The 18,770-nt window shown below is 32.5% G+C and overlaps 1 protein-coding gene and 1 long non-coding RNA gene across 4 annotated transcripts in view; both read left to right on the plus strand.

The window, feature by feature from the left end:
• The window catches only part of LOC127728663 (F-box only protein 44-like), a 36,863-nt gene extending 22,105 nt beyond the window's left edge, over window positions 1-14,758 (plus strand). Inside the window, exons 2-6 of one of the 3 annotated variants that reach the window (XR_007994301.1) lie at window positions 3,324-3,446; window positions 4,146-4,272; window positions 6,002-6,131; window positions 10,760-12,566; window positions 12,748-14,758. Coding sequence is in view for 1 of the 3 variants with exons in the window: in XM_052236272.1 (XP_052092232.1) it covers window positions 3,324-3,446; window positions 4,146-4,272; window positions 6,002-6,131; window positions 10,760-10,903 (524 nt within the window). In the remaining 2 variants the exon portion in view is untranslated. Of the gene's footprint in view, window positions 1-3,323; window positions 3,447-4,145; window positions 4,273-6,001; window positions 6,132-10,759 lie in introns of all 3 variants that reach the window. The other 2 variants (XR_007994302.1, XM_052236272.1) reach the window with 2 other exon arrangements.
• The window catches only part of LOC127728679 (uncharacterized), a 185,259-nt gene that overhangs the window by 111,007 nt on the left and 55,482 nt on the right, over window positions 1-18,770 (plus strand). The gene's annotated exons all lie outside the window — the stretch shown is intronic.

Raw genomic sequence — 18,770 nt, forward strand, 5'->3', positions numbered from 1 at the left:
TTACAGCATCTCCTAAGTTTCAATTAAATCTGATGACCCCCCATGTGGACTGTTTTGCATGGTTTTATGGTAGACTGGGTGTTAAATATACTACATCCTTGACAATAAGCAGCGTTTGGTACTTTTATATTAGCTTAATGACTCAAGCTATTATAAATTCTTAAAAGCTCTCAGAAAATATAAAATGTGTATTTTTATTCAAGATCACAACATTGTATTCAATAATACATTATTATGGAAAATAGAGAGAAAAAATATGAAAACAAAGTAAAATTAAAATTTACATCACTTTGCTAGATTATATCGACTTTTTAAATCTTGGAAAACTTTTTTTTTTATGCCCCCGCCGTAGCGGTGGGGGCATTAAGTTTGTCCCTTGTCTGTCTGTATGTACGTACGTCCCAAAATTGGTTTCCGTTCTCTAACTTGAGTTTGCCTCAACAAAATGTTATGAAACATATACACAATGCTTATTACAACAAAACTCAGATCAAGTTTGAATTTTGGTGGTGTCACTTTAACCGTTCTAGAGTTATGCCCCTTTATAAATGGAAAAATTGCAAAATATTTAGTTTCTGTTCTCTAACTTAAGTTTGCCTCAACCAAATGTTATGAAACTTATACACAATGCTTATTACCACAAAACACAGATCAAGTTTGAATTTTGGTGGCGTCACTTTAACTGTTCTAGAGTTATGGCCCTTAATAAATGGAAAAATTGCAAAATTTTTATTTTCTTCTAAATGTGAAGTAATTTTAAAATTGGAGTTATCTTCCTTTGTCCATGATTATAGTTGAATCAACTACAATCAAAGCTTTATACAAAGCAATGTTTAATTTTGACTTCCACTTGACTTCCACTGATAAAACACAGATCAAGTTGAATTTGGGGAAGTGTCACTTTAACCATTATTGAGTTATGCCCCTTTATAAATCGAAAGATTGCAAAATTTTTAGTTTCCATTCTGTAACTTAAATTTGCCCCAACCAAACATTATGAAACCTATACACAATATTCATTACCACAAAACTAAGATCAAGTACAAATTTTTTGTTTCCGTTTTCTAACTTTAGTTTGTCTCAACCAAATGTTATGAAACTTATACACAATGCTTATTACTACATAATACAGATTAAGTATGAAATTTGGTGGCGACATTTTCACCATTCTTGAGTTATGTCCCTTTATTAACATAAAAATTGCTGATTTTTTTAGTTTGTCTCAACCAAATGTTATAAAACTTACACACAACCGTTCTAGAGTTATGCGTGTTTACAAATAGAATAATTGCTGAAAAAAGTATGTGAACAAAGTGCGTTTAAATTGACTTATCCTGTTTAACATCCTACTTCCACCTTCCCGTGGTGAGCAGAGGACAACAGTCATATACATGTTATGATTGACAATTCATATCATTTGTACAACTGGGTAACGGAAGAGGTCAATAATGATAAATGAAAAATAACATTCACCTGTAATTTACCTGTAAAAAAATCTGCGCAAATGATAAAAAAAATCTGCGCAAATGAAAGAAAAAATCGGCGCAAATGCAAAACGCCGGTTTTATCCCCAAAATAAAGACTTCAAAATTGCCATTTACATTATATGTTAACCACACTGCATTTAGTGCAGTAAAAATATCCTATATATACATGTACATGTTATATTATCACAGCCATCAATCAAACAAATCAGCAAAGATTTAGCTCTTAGGTTGAATCGTCCATAAATAATATTAATTATAATCATAAATAATTATACCCCTGCTCCAAAATACTAATAGGATAGTATAATGGTTTTTGTTTTTCTGTACAACTGTTAGTCCCATAAAATTTTGGTTCCTCTTTTTCTCAGGAACAACAAATCAGAGCATCCGGAAATTTGTCATAAAGCTTCATGTTTGCATGCTTTAATGTGTGAAGCATTTTAAGATTCATGGCTCATCAACTTCCTTTTAACAGAATGTTTATATATTCTTACACATAATGGCCATGTATGAAATTTTCATTACATTTTTCTCAGGACTGCAAAATGACCTTCCTGTTTACCGAATACATGTACTTATAGCGAGGGTACATAAATTGATCATTTGTGAGCACTAACTCACAGTCTAACTTGTTGATCATAAAATACTAAAATGATCCGAGGCTGTAAATGTTATATATATGGCCTTTAAGAATTGCAGAAATTCATGAAATCAAAGATTTGTATAGTACTACTAGTGTCTTACTATACAAATCCTTGATGAAATCAATTAGAAAATTAGTTATAAGATATCAAAATAAATAGTTATTGTAAATTGTATTTGAAATTAAAACATTGTAAGGTAACTTTTGATTAACCATTACAATTTGATTAAAACCCTAAACCCCACAGGGGATGAATAAATGTGCTCTGGAGGAGTAAACAGTTTTTGCTTCGCTAGTGATAGCTGTCATGTTACTCATACAAGAAAACATTTTGTGATATTAAAGTTGCATTTGGGGATGTCACTTTTAAAAAATTAAGCAATTGCATGATAATTGTCTGTCTCAGCAGGGTCATTATGTTCTAACCTTCAAACTGCAGAGTTCATTTGTTCTATCCCTATTCACAGGTTAAATATTGTAAACTAAATGGTAATTTAAATAAAATAAAATTTACAGGTATGAAAAATAAGTTTCATCAATAGTTTTATCAAAATTTAAAATACATATAACTGTACATGTCCTACAAAGACCAATTATCATGATTATTCTGATGAATGTTTTAAAGAAGTTTGTTGTCAATATAGAAATTTTTATGAACAATAATTTTTTAGTGACAGTTCTTTTTGTTCTAGATCCATTAATACTATGGTCAGGTATATTTGACATACTTGGAAAGTATAAATGATACACAGATAAATTCTAAGGTAGAAAAATGTTGGTGGTGACACAATGGTATTGAAATACAGACACTTTGTTGACGTTTCACTATCCAGAATCTGACACTGCTTTGTTTAACTCTCTGGTTTGAAGACCATTACTGGATTGTCTGCTTTTGTCCTAATGATACATCTTTTTAAAAAAAAAAGTAGAATGGAGTGTTGTCAAATCCTTGCAAGTGAGAGGATGGACACATGATCTGTTTTTTAATAAGATTGCTGTCCCACAGGACCAGTGTCATCTATTGCCATCACTTGATGTCTGTCCATTGTCTACTGTTCATCTAATAACAAAAATTAACAATGTACAAAGTATTTTTTTTCTGTAAAACTTCATAAAGATATTACACTAATTTACACTAATGTAATTCTTAAACAAATCTAACATAATCTAACAGAATGTGCATTTACTTGCAGAAGGAGTAAAGTACTGGTCGCTGACACCTCTTGGTGATTACTATCGTAATGAGACAATGTTTATAAAAGAAGATCAACCACATGGTTCTGAACCATTACATAAGTTTATAGGAAAGAATTTTGGTAAGTTCCGGTCTAATCATATTATCTTTAAAGCCTTTGTTGGCAGTTCTACTGGAAGATTTTAAAACATATTCATGTCTCTGCATTTCCCATTTTCATAAATCTGAATAAAATATAAGGAGATGTGGTATGATTTCTAATGAGAAAACTATCCACCAGGGCCCGCTTGTTTTTTTAACTGTTTATTTAAGCGTTTATGATATATATTTTCCATACTTTTTCAACTTAAACTTTAATTTAATCACATGATTTTGTTATGATATTGCTTATTGGCTGTTTGGTGAGCATTTACCTTACAGTTTGGCAATATTTATGTGATTTACCCTACAGTTTGGCAGTATTTATGTGATTTACCCTACAGTTTGGCAGTATTTATGTGATTTACCCTACAGTTTGGCAGTATTTATGTGATTTACCCTACAGTTTGGCAATATTTATGTGATTTACCCTACAGTTTGGCAGTATTTATGTGATTTACCCTACAGTTTGGCAATATTTATGTGATTTACCCTACAGTTTGGCAATATTTATGTGATTTACCCTACAGTTTGGCAATATTTATGTGATTTACCCTACATTTGGCAGTATTTATTTGATTTACCCTACAGTTTGGCAGTATTTATGTGATTTACCAATATTTGTGTGATGAAATAAATAGCCTACAATGCATTTGTAAATTGAGTGTTCCTTTTTTTCCAGGAGACATACAGAATTGGGTGACATCATACATATACTCTTCTAGAGAACAGATGATCGATCTGATTGCTGAAGGTTGCCATAGCCATATTTTGGACCATGTTAGACCGCCTATTGTCATCTCAGAATGGTAGAGTCTTTTTTACCTCTAATTATCAAATTCATTTTTTTCTTTTATTGGTTCACAAGTCTGAAAACATTGTTCAATGCTTTCAATTGAAAGGATAGACTTGTTATACAACATATTGAAATACACACAGAAAATTCAAACCTTAATTGTTCATCTCTCAAAAGTCTATGAATACCATCTGTTACATTAAGTTTAACAGTCAATGTCACTGCTGGACAAGAACGGGAAGTGGCTCAAACATCATGCACACTATGGTGGAATTATATATCATTAAAAAAACCTCTTTGTCTTATTGTTTTTTGACAATAAAAAGTTTACCATGTACTGAAATTTCTAATTATGTGTTTTGTCATGTGGAACATCACAATTATTTTTTTCGTGGTTGTGAGATTCATTGAATTATCTGAAGAATTTTTATGTTTAGCCAAGTGGTAACAATCAGTTTTTGTCTCGCCTTGACGGAGTCAAAAAGCGAGACATAGGTATGCTGTTTCCAGCGTAGGTGGTTGCGGCGGCGTTGGCGTCGAAGTCAACAATGTATTAGTTTGTGATTAGGTCTAGTTAATGGTGAACCACTAGTGGTAGGTCAATGATATTTGGTATGCAGTTGTATTAGCATTGGCACATCTCATTACCATGGAGATTATTTGGCCCCACCCCCTCAGTCAAGGTCTATTGACTTTGAAACTTTTCATAGTTTACATGTATTAGTTTGTGATTAGGTCAATTTATGGGGAACCACTAGTGGTAGGTCAATAATATTTGGTATGCAGTTTTATAAGCATTGGCATATCTCATTTCCATGGAGATTATTTGGCTCCGCCCCCTTAGTCATGGTCTATAGACTTTGAAAATTTTGCTAAGTTAACATGTATTTGTTTGTGATTAGGTCAGTTCAAGGGGAACCATTAGTGGTAGGCCAATGTTAATTGGTGTTCAGTTGTATAAGCATTAGCACATTTCATTTCCATGGAGAATATTTGGCCCCGCCCCCTCAGTCATGGTCTATTTACTTTGAAACTTTTGCTTACTTTACATGTATTAGTTTGTGATTAAATCAGTTTAAGATGAACTGCTAATGTTAAGTCAATGATATTTGGTATGCAAATTTATTGGCATTTGCAAGTATCGTTTCCATGGAGATTATATAGCCCCACCCCTGATCATGGTTCATTGACTTTGAAACTTTTACATAGTTTACAAGTTAATGTTTGTGTTTAGGTTTGCTTAAAGGGAATGACTAATAATAAGTCTATGGTATTTGGTATGCAGTTGTATTAGCATTGGCACATCTCATTCCATGGAGATTGTTTAGCCATGTACCTTCAGTCATGGTTCATCGACTTTGAATATTTGCATAACTTACATGTTAAAGTATTGCTATTTTAATTTCAACATTTGCATTATCAAAATTACAAAAAGGCAAGACATATCTCTGTGATAACAGTTTATTATTTAATTGATCATATTATAATACTGTTTTTAACAACAAAAAATTCAATTGTCCAAGAGTATAATTATAGACTTTTGATGTTCCCCTAGAGCTTACCCATTATTTTTTTTATGATTTCAGAAAAAAAAAATTCTTTAAACTAATGTGTGCAGGCATGGGTGGTATATACAATTACCTTGTGAGTCCTTGTCATGCAGAAACATTTTTCATGCAATGCTTTCTTTTCTGAAAATTTTTTTAGGGATTCTTAATGTTAAAACTTCATTCTTATCTTAGGTATGCAGCAAGGTTTGATTGTGGATCAGAATTTGATATGGAAGTGAAAATGTTTGCTGAAAACAAGGAAGATTTATTAGATAGTCATCAATTCAACTGCAATTTAAATGCAGGAAGACAATGGTTTCAGGTTTGTCAAACTAATTTTATCATTTTTATTTTTCACCATCTCTTTTACAAAGAAAATGCGTAAGCAACAAACGGACATCGGTCATTTACCACCTTTGAAACTCAAAAAAAATACCATATTGTCTTAAAAACCATTCTGTTGAATTAGCAGCATTTGATAAGGTGGATAGACACTTTTATTTCTTAATGAGAGTTAAAGATGTAACTACACCTAACTGCAGTAAATACAGGCAATAGTAGTATACTGCTGTTCAATAGTCATAAATCGATTTAACTGAAACAAATCAGGGTCAAACAGTAAAGCTTAGCGAAAGGTCCTACAATATAATATAATCAGTCAATAAAACTGTATAAGATCAACTCATTAAGATACAATCATTTTCATTGGTCAATTCAAACCTTTGACCACAAATAAACTTTCAAGCCTTTTGACTTGTATGTCATTTGGTCTCTGGTGGAAGGTTGTCTCATTAACAATTAAAAATACCACATCTTCTAATTTTTATAGGACCGCAAAAAAATTTTTGTGGTCGTATATTGGTATGACGTTGGCGTCGTCGTCGTCGTCCGAAGACACATTAGTTTTCGCACTCTAACTTTAGTTTAAGTGAATGGATCTCAATGAAATTTTACCATAAGGTTCAATACCACAAAAAGAAGGTGGGGATTGATTTTGGGGGTTATGGTACTAACAGTTAAGGAATTAGGGGCCAAAAAGGGGCCAAAAATAAGCATTTTTGTAACTTCCAGACATAACTTGTGTGTAAGTGTATGGATCTCTCTGACATTGTACCACAAGGTTCCATATCACAAAGGGAATGCTGGGATTGATTTTGGGGGTAATTGCCTCAAAATTTTAGGAATTAGGGGCCAAAAGGGGGCAAAAAACAAGCATTTTTCTAGTTTCAGGACAATAACTTGTGTGTAAGTGTATGGATCTTTATGAAATTGTACTACAAGGTTCCATATCACAAAGGGAAAGCTGGAATTGAGTTTGGGGGTAATTGCCCTAAACGTTTAGGAATTTGGGGTCAAAAAGGGGCCAAAAAACAAGCATTTTTCTAGTTTCCAGACAATAACTTGTGTTGAAGTGTATGGATCTCTCTGAAATTGTACTGCAAGGTACCATACCACAAAGGGAAGGCTGGGATTTTCCATTTTAAATTGGTTATTTCTGATTTATATATGAAAGCAAATAATAATGATATGGTTTTAATAGGTAAATTAAAAAATTTTAAGTTCTTAGACCACTTTCATTCTGTGTCAGAAACCTATGCTGTGTCAAATATTTAATTACAATCCAAATTCAGTGCTGTATCAAGCTTGAATGTTGTGTCCATACTTGCCCCAACTGTTCAGGGTTCGACCTCTGCGGTCGTATCAAGCTGCGCCCCAGCGGAGCATTTTATTATACATATGCGAAAAAAGAACATTAGCAATAAAATGTCGAACGTTAATCTGCATCAATGGGCTGATTGCATACATGATTTTGTACTTGATTACCCAGTGGCAATTCTACCTTTTACATATATGTAAATTTCATTAAAATTGTTTTGTGCACGAATTCCTTCGTCTTAAATTTATGAAAATATAAACAACAGAGACATCTAATACATGTATTACTGTGGATTCATTTTTGTCGAGCCTGCGACTTTTGTCGCAGAAAGCTCGACATAGGGATAGTGATCCGGCGGCGGCCGCGTTAGCTAACTTCTTAAAAGCTTTATATTTTAGAAGGTAGAAGTTCTGGATGCTTTATACTTTGAATATGGATGCCTCATGTTACGAAGTTCCGTCAGTCACATGTCCAATGTCCTTGACCTCATTTTCATGGTTCAGTGACTACTTGAAAAAAAAGTTAAGATTTTTTGTAATGTTAAATTCTCTCTTATTATAAGTAATAGGATAACTATATTTGGTATGTGCGTACCTTACAAGGTCCTCATGCCCGTCAGACAGTTTTCACTTGACCTCGACCTCATTTCATGGATCAGTGAACAAGGTTAAGTTTTGGTGGTCAAGCCCATATCTCAGATACTATAAGCAATAGGTCTACTATATTTGGTGTATGGAGTGATTGTAAGGTGTACATGTCCAACTGGCAGGTGTCATCTGACCTTGACCTCATTTTCATGGTTCAGTGGTTATAGTTAAGTTTTTGTGTTTTGGTCTGTTTTTCTTATACTGTATGCAATAGGTCTACTATATTTGGTGTATGGAATGATTGTAAGGTGTACATGTCCAACTGGCAGGTGTCATCTGACCTTGACCTCATTTTCATGGTTCAGTGGTTTTAGTTAAGTTTTTGTGTTTTGGTCTGTTTTTCTTATACTGTATGCAATAGGTCTACTATATTTGGTGTATGGAATGATTGTAAGGTGTACATGTCTAGCTGGCAGGTGTCATCTGACCTTGACCTCATTTTCATGGTTCAGTGGTCAAAGTTAAGTTTTTGAGTTTTGGTCTTTTTTTCTAATACTATATATGCAATAGTTCAACTATATTTGGTGTATGGAAATATTTTATGATCTATATGTCAGTCACGCAGGTTTTATTTGACCTTGACCTCATTTTCAAGGTTCATTGCTCAGTGTTAAGTTTTTGTGTTTTGGTCTGTTTTTCTTAAACTATAAGCAATAGGTCAACTATATTTGTTGTATGGAAGATTTGTTAGCTGTACATGCCTGCTTTGCATGGTTTATCTGACCTTGACCTCATTTTCATGGTTCATTGGTCAATGTTTAGTTTACTTGGTTAATGTTAAGTTTATGTGGCAGTTGTAATAAAGCTTTATATTTAGGACTATCAACATAATATCAATGATTAGTAAAGAAGGCGAGCCATTTCAGCGTCTGCACTCTTGTTATTCGTGGTATACCAATTTTCGTGCGTTTCGTGGGTCACAGCGAACCAGGAATTTAAGAATTCAACGAAGAATAATCCCGAGAAATGTGTATGGAGTCGGATGTTTATTTCCGGTTATGTTAGGCAGTTCTAGTATAGTGTTGACTAGCGATAAACATTGTAACATAACACGTGTTTTTAATGAAAGCAGAAACAAGTATTTTGATTAAATCAATAATAAATATATCAAATATCAGTGATAATTTACTTTTTAAAATTGATTAAAACTGTTCATGGAAAATAACTGCAAGTTGTTAAATACCGTGTCATAGTTTGGTTTACTGGTGATTAAAAATCAATAGGATTAAGTACGGGGATATTGCCGTAGGTAATATTGTTTATGACAGGAACATTTATTTTCACACCTTTTACTTATATGACAGTTTATTATATCGTGATTAGGGAATGAGCTTTCAATCATAGAGTTTTGAATGCCTTATAGAATTCCGCCAGAATTTATAAATTGTAAAACAAACAAATAATTAGTTGTCTCTGTCCATTATTGTAATAGAAGTTTTCAATGAACACTTTAACCTAGAATGACCAAGCAAGGATTTTGACAATTCAAAACTTTTTCAATGAATTCCTTCTTTTTTGTTTGTTTTATTATTGATCAAACCAAGGAGGTTATATGATCTCCTAAATCAAAAAGAAATCCACGAATTACGTATCTGATTTTTTTTTATAATCAGCGATCCACGAATTTACGTATACCACGAAACGTCTTTTTTTCTCTATCCACGAAAATTGATACCCACGAAAATAAATGAATCCACAGTATATGTTTCAGATAACAAATTGATAACAACATAACTATTCTGTGCATTAAGATCCTCAGTACAATTCAGAAAATCAATGCATAGTATCTTTCCAAGTATGATACTTTGACTTGACTGTTAGTGTTGTTCTCCACCTATTGCAACTTATTCAAAATTCTGACCAAACTGCAATTTGTTTTATAAAACCAAAATGTTCAACTGGTCAGAAATTTGAACAAACTGCTGTAGAAAACCATAGTCAAGTCGTGAAAGTGCAAGGTGATAAAATAAAGCATACTTACAGTCCTATAAGACTTTAATTCCACTTCAATGTTATTATGAAAAATCAGTCTAACAGTTTGTATAGAAATTTTATTGTTATTGTCATGCGTAAGGTGATAGGTAGTAATTTTGAATAGCTATAAAAATGTCCAAACTAAGCTTTCATACAATTTTTCTTTCGAAAAGTCTTCTATATTCATAAGAATCAGACATCATTTGAATTAAAACATTTTATAGTCAGTAAAATATGTGTGAAATTACAATACGTTTTTAGGAAGTTTCCATGGGAGATAATCAATTTTTCTTTTGAAAAGTCTTCTATATTCAAAAGAATAATGATTTTAGGTTATCTCCCGTGGAAGCTTATTAACAACGTTTGACAGTTGTTAGGTCAAGTCTGACAATTGTTAGGTCAAGTCTGACAGTTGTTAGATCAAATCTGACAATTGTTAGGTCAAGTCAGTCAGTTGTTAGGTCAAATCTGACAGTTGTTTAGTCAAGTCTGACAGTTGTTAGGTCAAGTTTGACAGTTGTTAGGTCAAGAAAGAGTTTTTATTTGTTTATGTTATGATGAGTGATTAAACATATTGTAAATAGTCCAATAAAATTTTTTTGGACATTCAGTTTCCTTTGATTAAAAATGAGCTATTACATCAGTTTTGATCCTATGCTTATGTTATTTCAGATCAGACATGTTTTTAATGCCTATCCGCCAGGTGTTCGATATATTCACTATCGTCATGCAGGGAAAGACAGGAAATTTTGGGCTGGCCATTATGGTGTAAAAATGGCTCTACCTACAGTGCAATTTCAAATGAATAATCTGTGATACTTCTTGGCAAGATGATTGTTTTAACTTTATATTACCTTCCATGTACAGCAATGTTTATACTAGTTCAAATTTTGCAACAATACTCATTATTTTATTCTTAAAATAAATTGAACAGATACCAATATATTTAGCAGTAATAGAAATGTTCTCAAAGAATATGTATTTATAAAAAGTACTTATATTTGGATAACTTAGTATTGATGGCAGATCCTTCATACTTTCTTTTTAATTTATTCACAACTTTTATAAACTTTGGACAATTTAGAGCCATATATATTGTTTAGAGCCATATATATTAAATAGAGCCATATATATTGTATAGACATCTGTCTTGTGAAAGGCTGTATGTTGACCTCTACATTACTTTTGGTTATATGTTTTTTTGGGGTTGCTGTCTTATTGATATTTACCCCCAAATCTCCATTATTCATATTGATTAAAACAAAATCATGAAAAAAGTATAGACTATTTACCAAAATAAAAAAAGTACAAACACAGCAATGGAATAACTTTAAAGATGTACTGCCAACTGGTCAATATGACATACATTTAAAGTTATATTGACTTACTTTTTAACCAGATTTTTGAAGGAAAGATTTTGTTATTTATTTGGTGATGTATGTCGACAGTTTCTGTGCAATAACTTATGAACTGCTCAACCAATGCTTTTCAAATTTTGATATGTTGATACTGATGACAAAATGGAGGTCAAGTTTTATATTTTGAAGATTTTCATCTTTTACCCTTCAGGAGTTATGGTCCTTGATCTATGGAAAATGGCACTTTATGTGGTTTCCATGCAATTACTTATAAACCACTGGTTTTAAAATTACTGATCAGGAGTTATGCAACTAGATTATCATAATGAAATGTGCTTTTGTTTAAACATAATGTCATAGACTTTATACAACAAGTGAAGCGTGATTTTTGACAGATCTAAAATTTACTAACAAAGACCAAAAGTTAAGCCCTTAATTTTCTGTAAATTTTTTTTTTATGCTTCCAGATGGCAGTAAATATTCAACCTGACAAAATTTTTTTTGAATTTAAACACCACAATGTCAAATAGCCCATAATATACAGGTCAAGTTCAAGTTTGACACATGACATCTAGGGTATCACCTAACTATAGTATTTATTTATGTATATAGTTGTTGTAATTTATTATGCTGTTCATGCTTGCCTATTTTTGTACTGTGACGAGACTCAATGCCACACACCCAAAGTGTCCATTACTGAAGCATCAACAAATCTCCATAGTTTCTCTGGTTCCTTTTTTTTTAACCTTCCACTATCAAATATGGGTAATTTTAGAAATTAATGGTATTATCTTCATGAAAAATGAGATAGGAAGATTCTTGCAATCATTTTACTTGCATTTTATTTTTTCCTTAAGTAATTCATCTGCAACAATGAGTATAGGAATCACATTGATTCATCATGCCATATTTGTGGTTGTCAAGGATTGCAACAATGGGTATAGGAATCACATTGATTCATCATGCCATATTTGTGGTTGTTAAGGATTGCAACAATGGGTATATGAATCACATTGATTCATCATGCCTTATTTGTGGTTGTCAAGGATTGCAACAATGGGTATAGGAATCACATTGATTCATCATGCCATATTTGTGGTTGTTAAGGATTGCAACAATGGGTATAGGAATCACATTGATTCATCATGCCTTATTTGTGGTTGTCAAGGGTTGCAACAATGAGTATAGGAATCACATTGATTCATCATGCCATATTTGTGGTTGTTAAGGATTGCAACAATGGGTATAGGAATCACATTGATTCATCATGCCTTATTTGTGGTTGTCAAGGATTGCAATAAGATTCAAGCATTAAATTCTGAGTTAATGTCCATCAGGTGTCTTTTGCCATCTTTGATTGTAAAATAGCAGAAAAAAATCAGTCTAGATCTTTAATGAAATATTTTGAATCAGATTTTTCTTAAGAATTGAATGCTTCTTTTTGTAACTTCATTGGGGTGTAAAAGCGTTGACCAAAGTACATTTTGTATGAAGCGCAAAAGCGCTTCATTCTGAAAATGTGCGCACGGTCAACGCTTTTACAACCCTATGAAGTTACAAAACGAAGCATTCAATACTTATAATTACATTTTTTAGCTAGGATCATGAAAACACGATTTTTATCAAGTTTTTATTTAATTTACCTGTGCACTTTATTGTGGGACCTCATGTCATCATGAATGATAATTTCATTGTGTAATGAAGTTGATTAAGGAATAACGCGAGATTGCAGTTAGCCAATCAGAATAACGTATTATAATGAAACATACATCTAATGTAATTATATCTGAATGAAGAAAATTATGTGTTTTTTTTGTTTACTATAACGGCTGTAGATGGAAAAAAAGCTCAAAGACCCATACTTTTTGTTATATTTTTGAAAAAAAGCTTGATATAAACTACATTTTGGCAAATTATTGAAAATATCTTAATGGTTTAAATTTGGACCCCCCATCTACCTTAATAGTGAATTCAAATTTATTTACTTTCTTTTGAAATGCAGATATATAAAATTTGGTTCTCTTCATAGTGTAATCATATGTTTGAACTATTGTTTTCTGTGTAATGTTTTGTGGAGGTTGTTTGTCTCTGCTTCAGAATATCATGTGATATCATGTGATATTGTCACTAGTTCTTCTCAGGAAATCATTGCTTAAATGCTATATATGTACAATATTTATGTTTAGTTGAATTAATCGAAGTACAGATTTTCTTTGATGTCTGAGACTATGATAGTTATTGATGATTTAAGTTGTTAATGAATTTTACTGTTGATGTTTTTATTGAAAAGTTTCATTGTTTATTTTATAATTTTATGGTACAGAAATTAATTTTTCCTTTGATAATAATATCATTTGAAATTATAAACCCAATCTCAAAGAAAGTCATAATTCTTACAAAACACACAATTATTATGAAAAATTAAGTATATTATGACCTTAAAGATTTATTTTACATACTAATGCAATAACATTAACTGTAACAGTTTTGCTGCAAAATAAGAATTGGTTTAATAAACATGTACCCATGTAAATTATAAAAAAAGACAAAACTGAAAATATTAAATTTTCCTCTCAAATTTGTGATGCTCCACTTATGAACACATATCTCAAAGAGATCTTTGATCTTTGATCTGTGATTATATTTGTATATATACAAATGTATTTGTGCATACCTTTTTCTTGATATTTGAATACAGTAATGTTATTTTCTACAAAGATGTTATCCTTACTTCCACTTATATCAGACCTTTATGTTAGATAATGATATAAGTTCATAGTGTATATGAATTATTTCTAAAAAAATATAAAATCATATTTATGTTGTCAGAAGTAAAAAGTTCTTTTAACTGGTTATCTTCTCATTCCATAACTCCTTTTGCTAATTTGACAAATTGCCTAGAACAAAGACTTTTCAAATAAAAATACAACATTGTCAACAAAAAATTACAGTTATGATCATTAAAAACTCAAAAATGATTGCCTTTCTCGTTAAGGTACATATACTTACTGACCATGCACTGAAATAAGAATGGTATTTGTTTTGCTCTTAGTGTCAATATTTGAAAGCAGTTAAAACCATGTAAAATTTAAAATTAATCAACCTTCATATTGGTCTACAATTTTGAGAGTGCCTCAAAGAAGTTGAGGAAGAATAATTTAAAGTACCCTCAGCATCCATGTACACATCTACTTCCATCATTTTAATTTTTGGGACAATTGCTTGCCTTTAACCATCACACATTGTATGAAGGTGTGACTAAGTAGACTTACTATACAATAAAAGGAGGTCTTATGACCCATATTTTGTTTTATCAACTTTGGTTCAGGTTAACATTGAATTAAGGTGAAATTTTATTTTTTTTCCATTCTGACATTACATCATTTAACCATGTTTTGCAGGAGAAGCGTTCCTTGTAATCTAGATGTACTATGTTTACTAATACTAAAAGAGCAGATTAATGTTATTTAAGGGCGACAATAGTTTTCTAATGTTCTTAATTTGTAGATAAGTTTTGTCTTGCCAGGCAAAATGAGACAAGCTATCCTACATGCTGTTGTCATCATTTAGGTTAAGACATCAATAACTTTGGCAGTTGGTTAAGGAATTTTTCTTGATGAAGAAACAAGATTCAGAGCAAAATTTGGAAAATCCTTTTTTTCTTTTTTCCTTTTCAGCTCATATGACCTAAACAGCAGTGTGTTCTATTGTCATCACTTGACTTGACGTCCGTCTGTCTGTTGTCATAAGTTTTTTTTCAATCTTCCCATCTGAAACTATTGGGTCAAATGTTACCAAACATTAACTGAATCCTTAGAGAAACTAGTTTAGAAGTTGTATCCGGGGGTCAGATCCATCAACAAACTTGGCCAATATTGCTAGAAATAAAACATGGGGGTAAAAATGCTGTTCTAGTTTTTTGGCTTATTCACTAAGAAACAATCTAGGGTAAAAGTGTTTTTTTAGGCAACTTTGTCAAACTTCTCTGAATTTTAGAAAACTTGCATAGAAGCTTCTTCAAGACCAAGTGACAGGATCAAGAGCAAAATTTAAGAGCATTTTCTTTTATTTTTCTGTATTTTATCGACTTAATATTTTTTGCAGTAATCATTTAGATACAACCTTAGGTTTAACTTCAACTTACTTCTTTGCTCGTCATAATCAATACTTGACATTTACCAACAAGGACCTGTGTCCATGTGAGTAGTGTGATGTATGCAAATAATCCAATAAAAAGATAGCTCCGGTGATTAAAACATAACATATATATATATATACACGGTACAAAAGTTCAAGCTCGTTATTTGACGTTGGTTATACATGATTGGTGCTCCTGGATGCAGGTTTTGAAGACCTCAAATGGTGGTGCAAGCACAACCGATTCTGACAGAGTGTTCCAGATGGTTACTTCTTGGGAAAACGAATGGTGCTATATGTTGATCCTGCAGTGGTATAGCAGGAATTTCAAACTGTATCTGTTTCTAGTTCATATTACAGTTGCTGGTTTTGGAATATAAAGTACTGGTATCGCTATTAGTTTATGGACTACCTTGTCAATTAGAGTGACGCCGGAAATGGTACTTTTTGTTCCAGTGTGTTCCAGTTGAGGTTCTGAACCATTGATGTTATACTGATTGGTTTCTCTGGGTAGTATGATTGGTTCTTTACAAATTGGCAGCATTTCGCTGTATCTGCTCTATCTATGTGATCGTGGATTTCTGTTATGAGTTCCGGGTAGGTGTTGCACCTCAATTTGGGCCGGACTAGACTTTGGTTCACTCTTTCTTTTACCTTAGGTATACATGTCTTGGGTTCTCTTCAAGAATCTCAATACACTTGAAGTTTTCTTGCAGATGTTGTCAATGTGCAGATGATACCCATGATACTTTAGGGCCATAAAAAAGAATATGTTTGTTTGCCCTAACCCTACCTACCCAGAAAATATCTGCCTACTCAAAATCTTTTATTGTCCTGATGTGAAAAAGTTTTTTTTAATCAGATAGACATGAAGACTAAAAAAACATCTGACACTTCAATTTCTCTTTGCTGAAAAAAGAAAAGAAAATGCCTACCTACCTACCCACTGTCTCTACCTTTGGATAGGGTTTGGGCAAACCAAAATATCTTTAAATATGGCCTAGGCTGTCACTGAGCTTAACGTCTAGGTACGAATGGTGGTGTACAATTTCTAATTGCTCATATTTCATGTTGTACTGATAGTCTCTTTTTCTTTGATGTTGTTAACTGCATGATGACGCATTTCTTGACATCGACTTCTATTTACTATTTACCGCTCCATTGTACAAGGGGGTCCTGGTCATTTTGTAATAAGAAGTGTTCTTCATTGGACTCTTTGTGGCTATGTATGACACAGTCATTCGCAAACAGTCTTATGGGTGATGTTATACCATCAGGGATGCCGTTTATGTAAAATAGTGTGGTTCCAAGCACATTCCCTTTAAACACCTGCTGTTACTTGTGCCGTGTAGGATGTTGCGATGTCTACTACAACCGGTTGCTGGTCTTTCATGAAACTGGCTATCCATCTACGTGTGATACCCTGGATACCTAAATGATGGAGTTTGACAATCTGGTGTGAGGGACTTAAAATTTATCAAACGCTTTGAAAAGTCTAATATTCCCATATTTTTTCAATGGTTTAGGTGATTTACTATGTCATCTGTTGTGTCGAGTAGTTGGGTTTCATATGAACACTTTGCACAGAAACCATTTTGTTGTCATTAAGTATATTCTGTCCATCTAGGCCCCTGTCTGGAACTTGGTCATTATTCTCGTTGGTAAATACGGTTGCAATGTTGTTAAGCATGTCCGCCTTCTCGTTTGTTGTATCGGCTATTTCATCTTCAGCTTTTAGTGTTCCAATGCTCATTACATTCTGCTTCCTCAATTTGATGTACTAGTATTTTCTAAAGGTTTTTGATGTTGTATATTTTTTCAGGATCTAACAGGTCACGTTATTTAAGTATTTATGGTAAGATGTATGAAGTTTGTTTCTGAGGTCTTTCTGAATTGTCTGAAATTTTCGACTTTGCTGTTTATTTTTCGTTCTCATGTGCTTGTTTATATAGCTGTTCTTTCTTGTGGATCATTCTTTTAATTTCTTTTGGCATCCATGGTACATCTTTAAGAAGTTCTTGGGAACCCATTTGTCAGCTTTAAATATCGATGTTTAAAAGGTGTCTAATTTTCTTCCACAGGTGATGATCTTCTAATAGAATAGAATTGCAGATCTCAGACATTGTTCGTTTGCTTTTCCCTAGTTAGCTTTCTTATAGTATTAGACAGTTCATGTGGTCTTGGATGGTCTAAATGGCCTTACATGCGTTCTTACAGCTAATATTTCATGGTCACTCATTCCTATAGGTGGACAAGTGAAGTACCTTTCTATAAGAATAGGGTGAGATGTTATAACAAGGTATAGCATTCTATCTATACAATATGTCTATACATAAACACACTAATTCTCCGTATATGTATGAAACTAAACATAGAGAACACCAAGAAAATAGGAAACCGGAAAATTTGTCATATATAACACAACAACTATGATTTTATACGGAAACTGACAAAATTTCATGTCAAGAAATAACTATTCTGAGATTTTTATCATGAAATCCCCGAAAACAGGAAACCGGAAAATGTGTCAAATGAAATGCAAATTAAAATATTTTATGTCAATATTTTTCAAAATATATACTAAAATAAATTGAAATATTAAAAAGTACTCATGACTAACTGTATTTCTTATATACATCTTAGTCAAAAGCTTCCTAGAAAAATCTTCAAAACTGGAACAGTAAAAGTTTTTATTGTGGTTCTGTCGATAAACCCTCGCCTAACTGAAAGTTCTTGCAGTTACTGTAAGCTAGTTCAAAGGCAATAACAATTATTAAGTAAATCACGTTATCCCAAACTAAAGTAGGGGGGCCTCGGTGGCCGAGTGGTCTAAGTAGACATTTTCGAAAACTTATCGATACTGACGCTTACACCTATGCCTAGGACGACAGGTAACCTTTTTGAGAAGGGTCATCTCAAGGTGTACAATGATCACAGGCATTTATAAAATATTTATCTAATTTGCATTTAAATACTGTATACAATTTTTTTTTCTCGATGATTTGTTAATCTATTAGCTCTGTTTTGAAGCAGAGAATTGACCGATCTTCACATTATACTTTGTAAAATAGTGGGGAGGCTTTGTGTAAATTAATGGAACTTTACATAGAAAGTCGGATTCTACTTCGTCAAAATTATCTCTTCATTTTCCTTTTCAATATTGAAAATGGTAGCCATGCTAGGGATGA

This window comes from Mytilus californianus, unplaced genomic scaffold, assembly GCF_021869535.1.
Source record: "Mytilus californianus isolate M0D057914Y unplaced genomic scaffold, xbMytCali1.0.p SCAF_2, whole genome shotgun sequence".
Classification (NCBI taxonomy): Eukaryota; Metazoa; Mollusca; class Bivalvia; order Mytilida; family Mytilidae; genus Mytilus; species Mytilus californianus.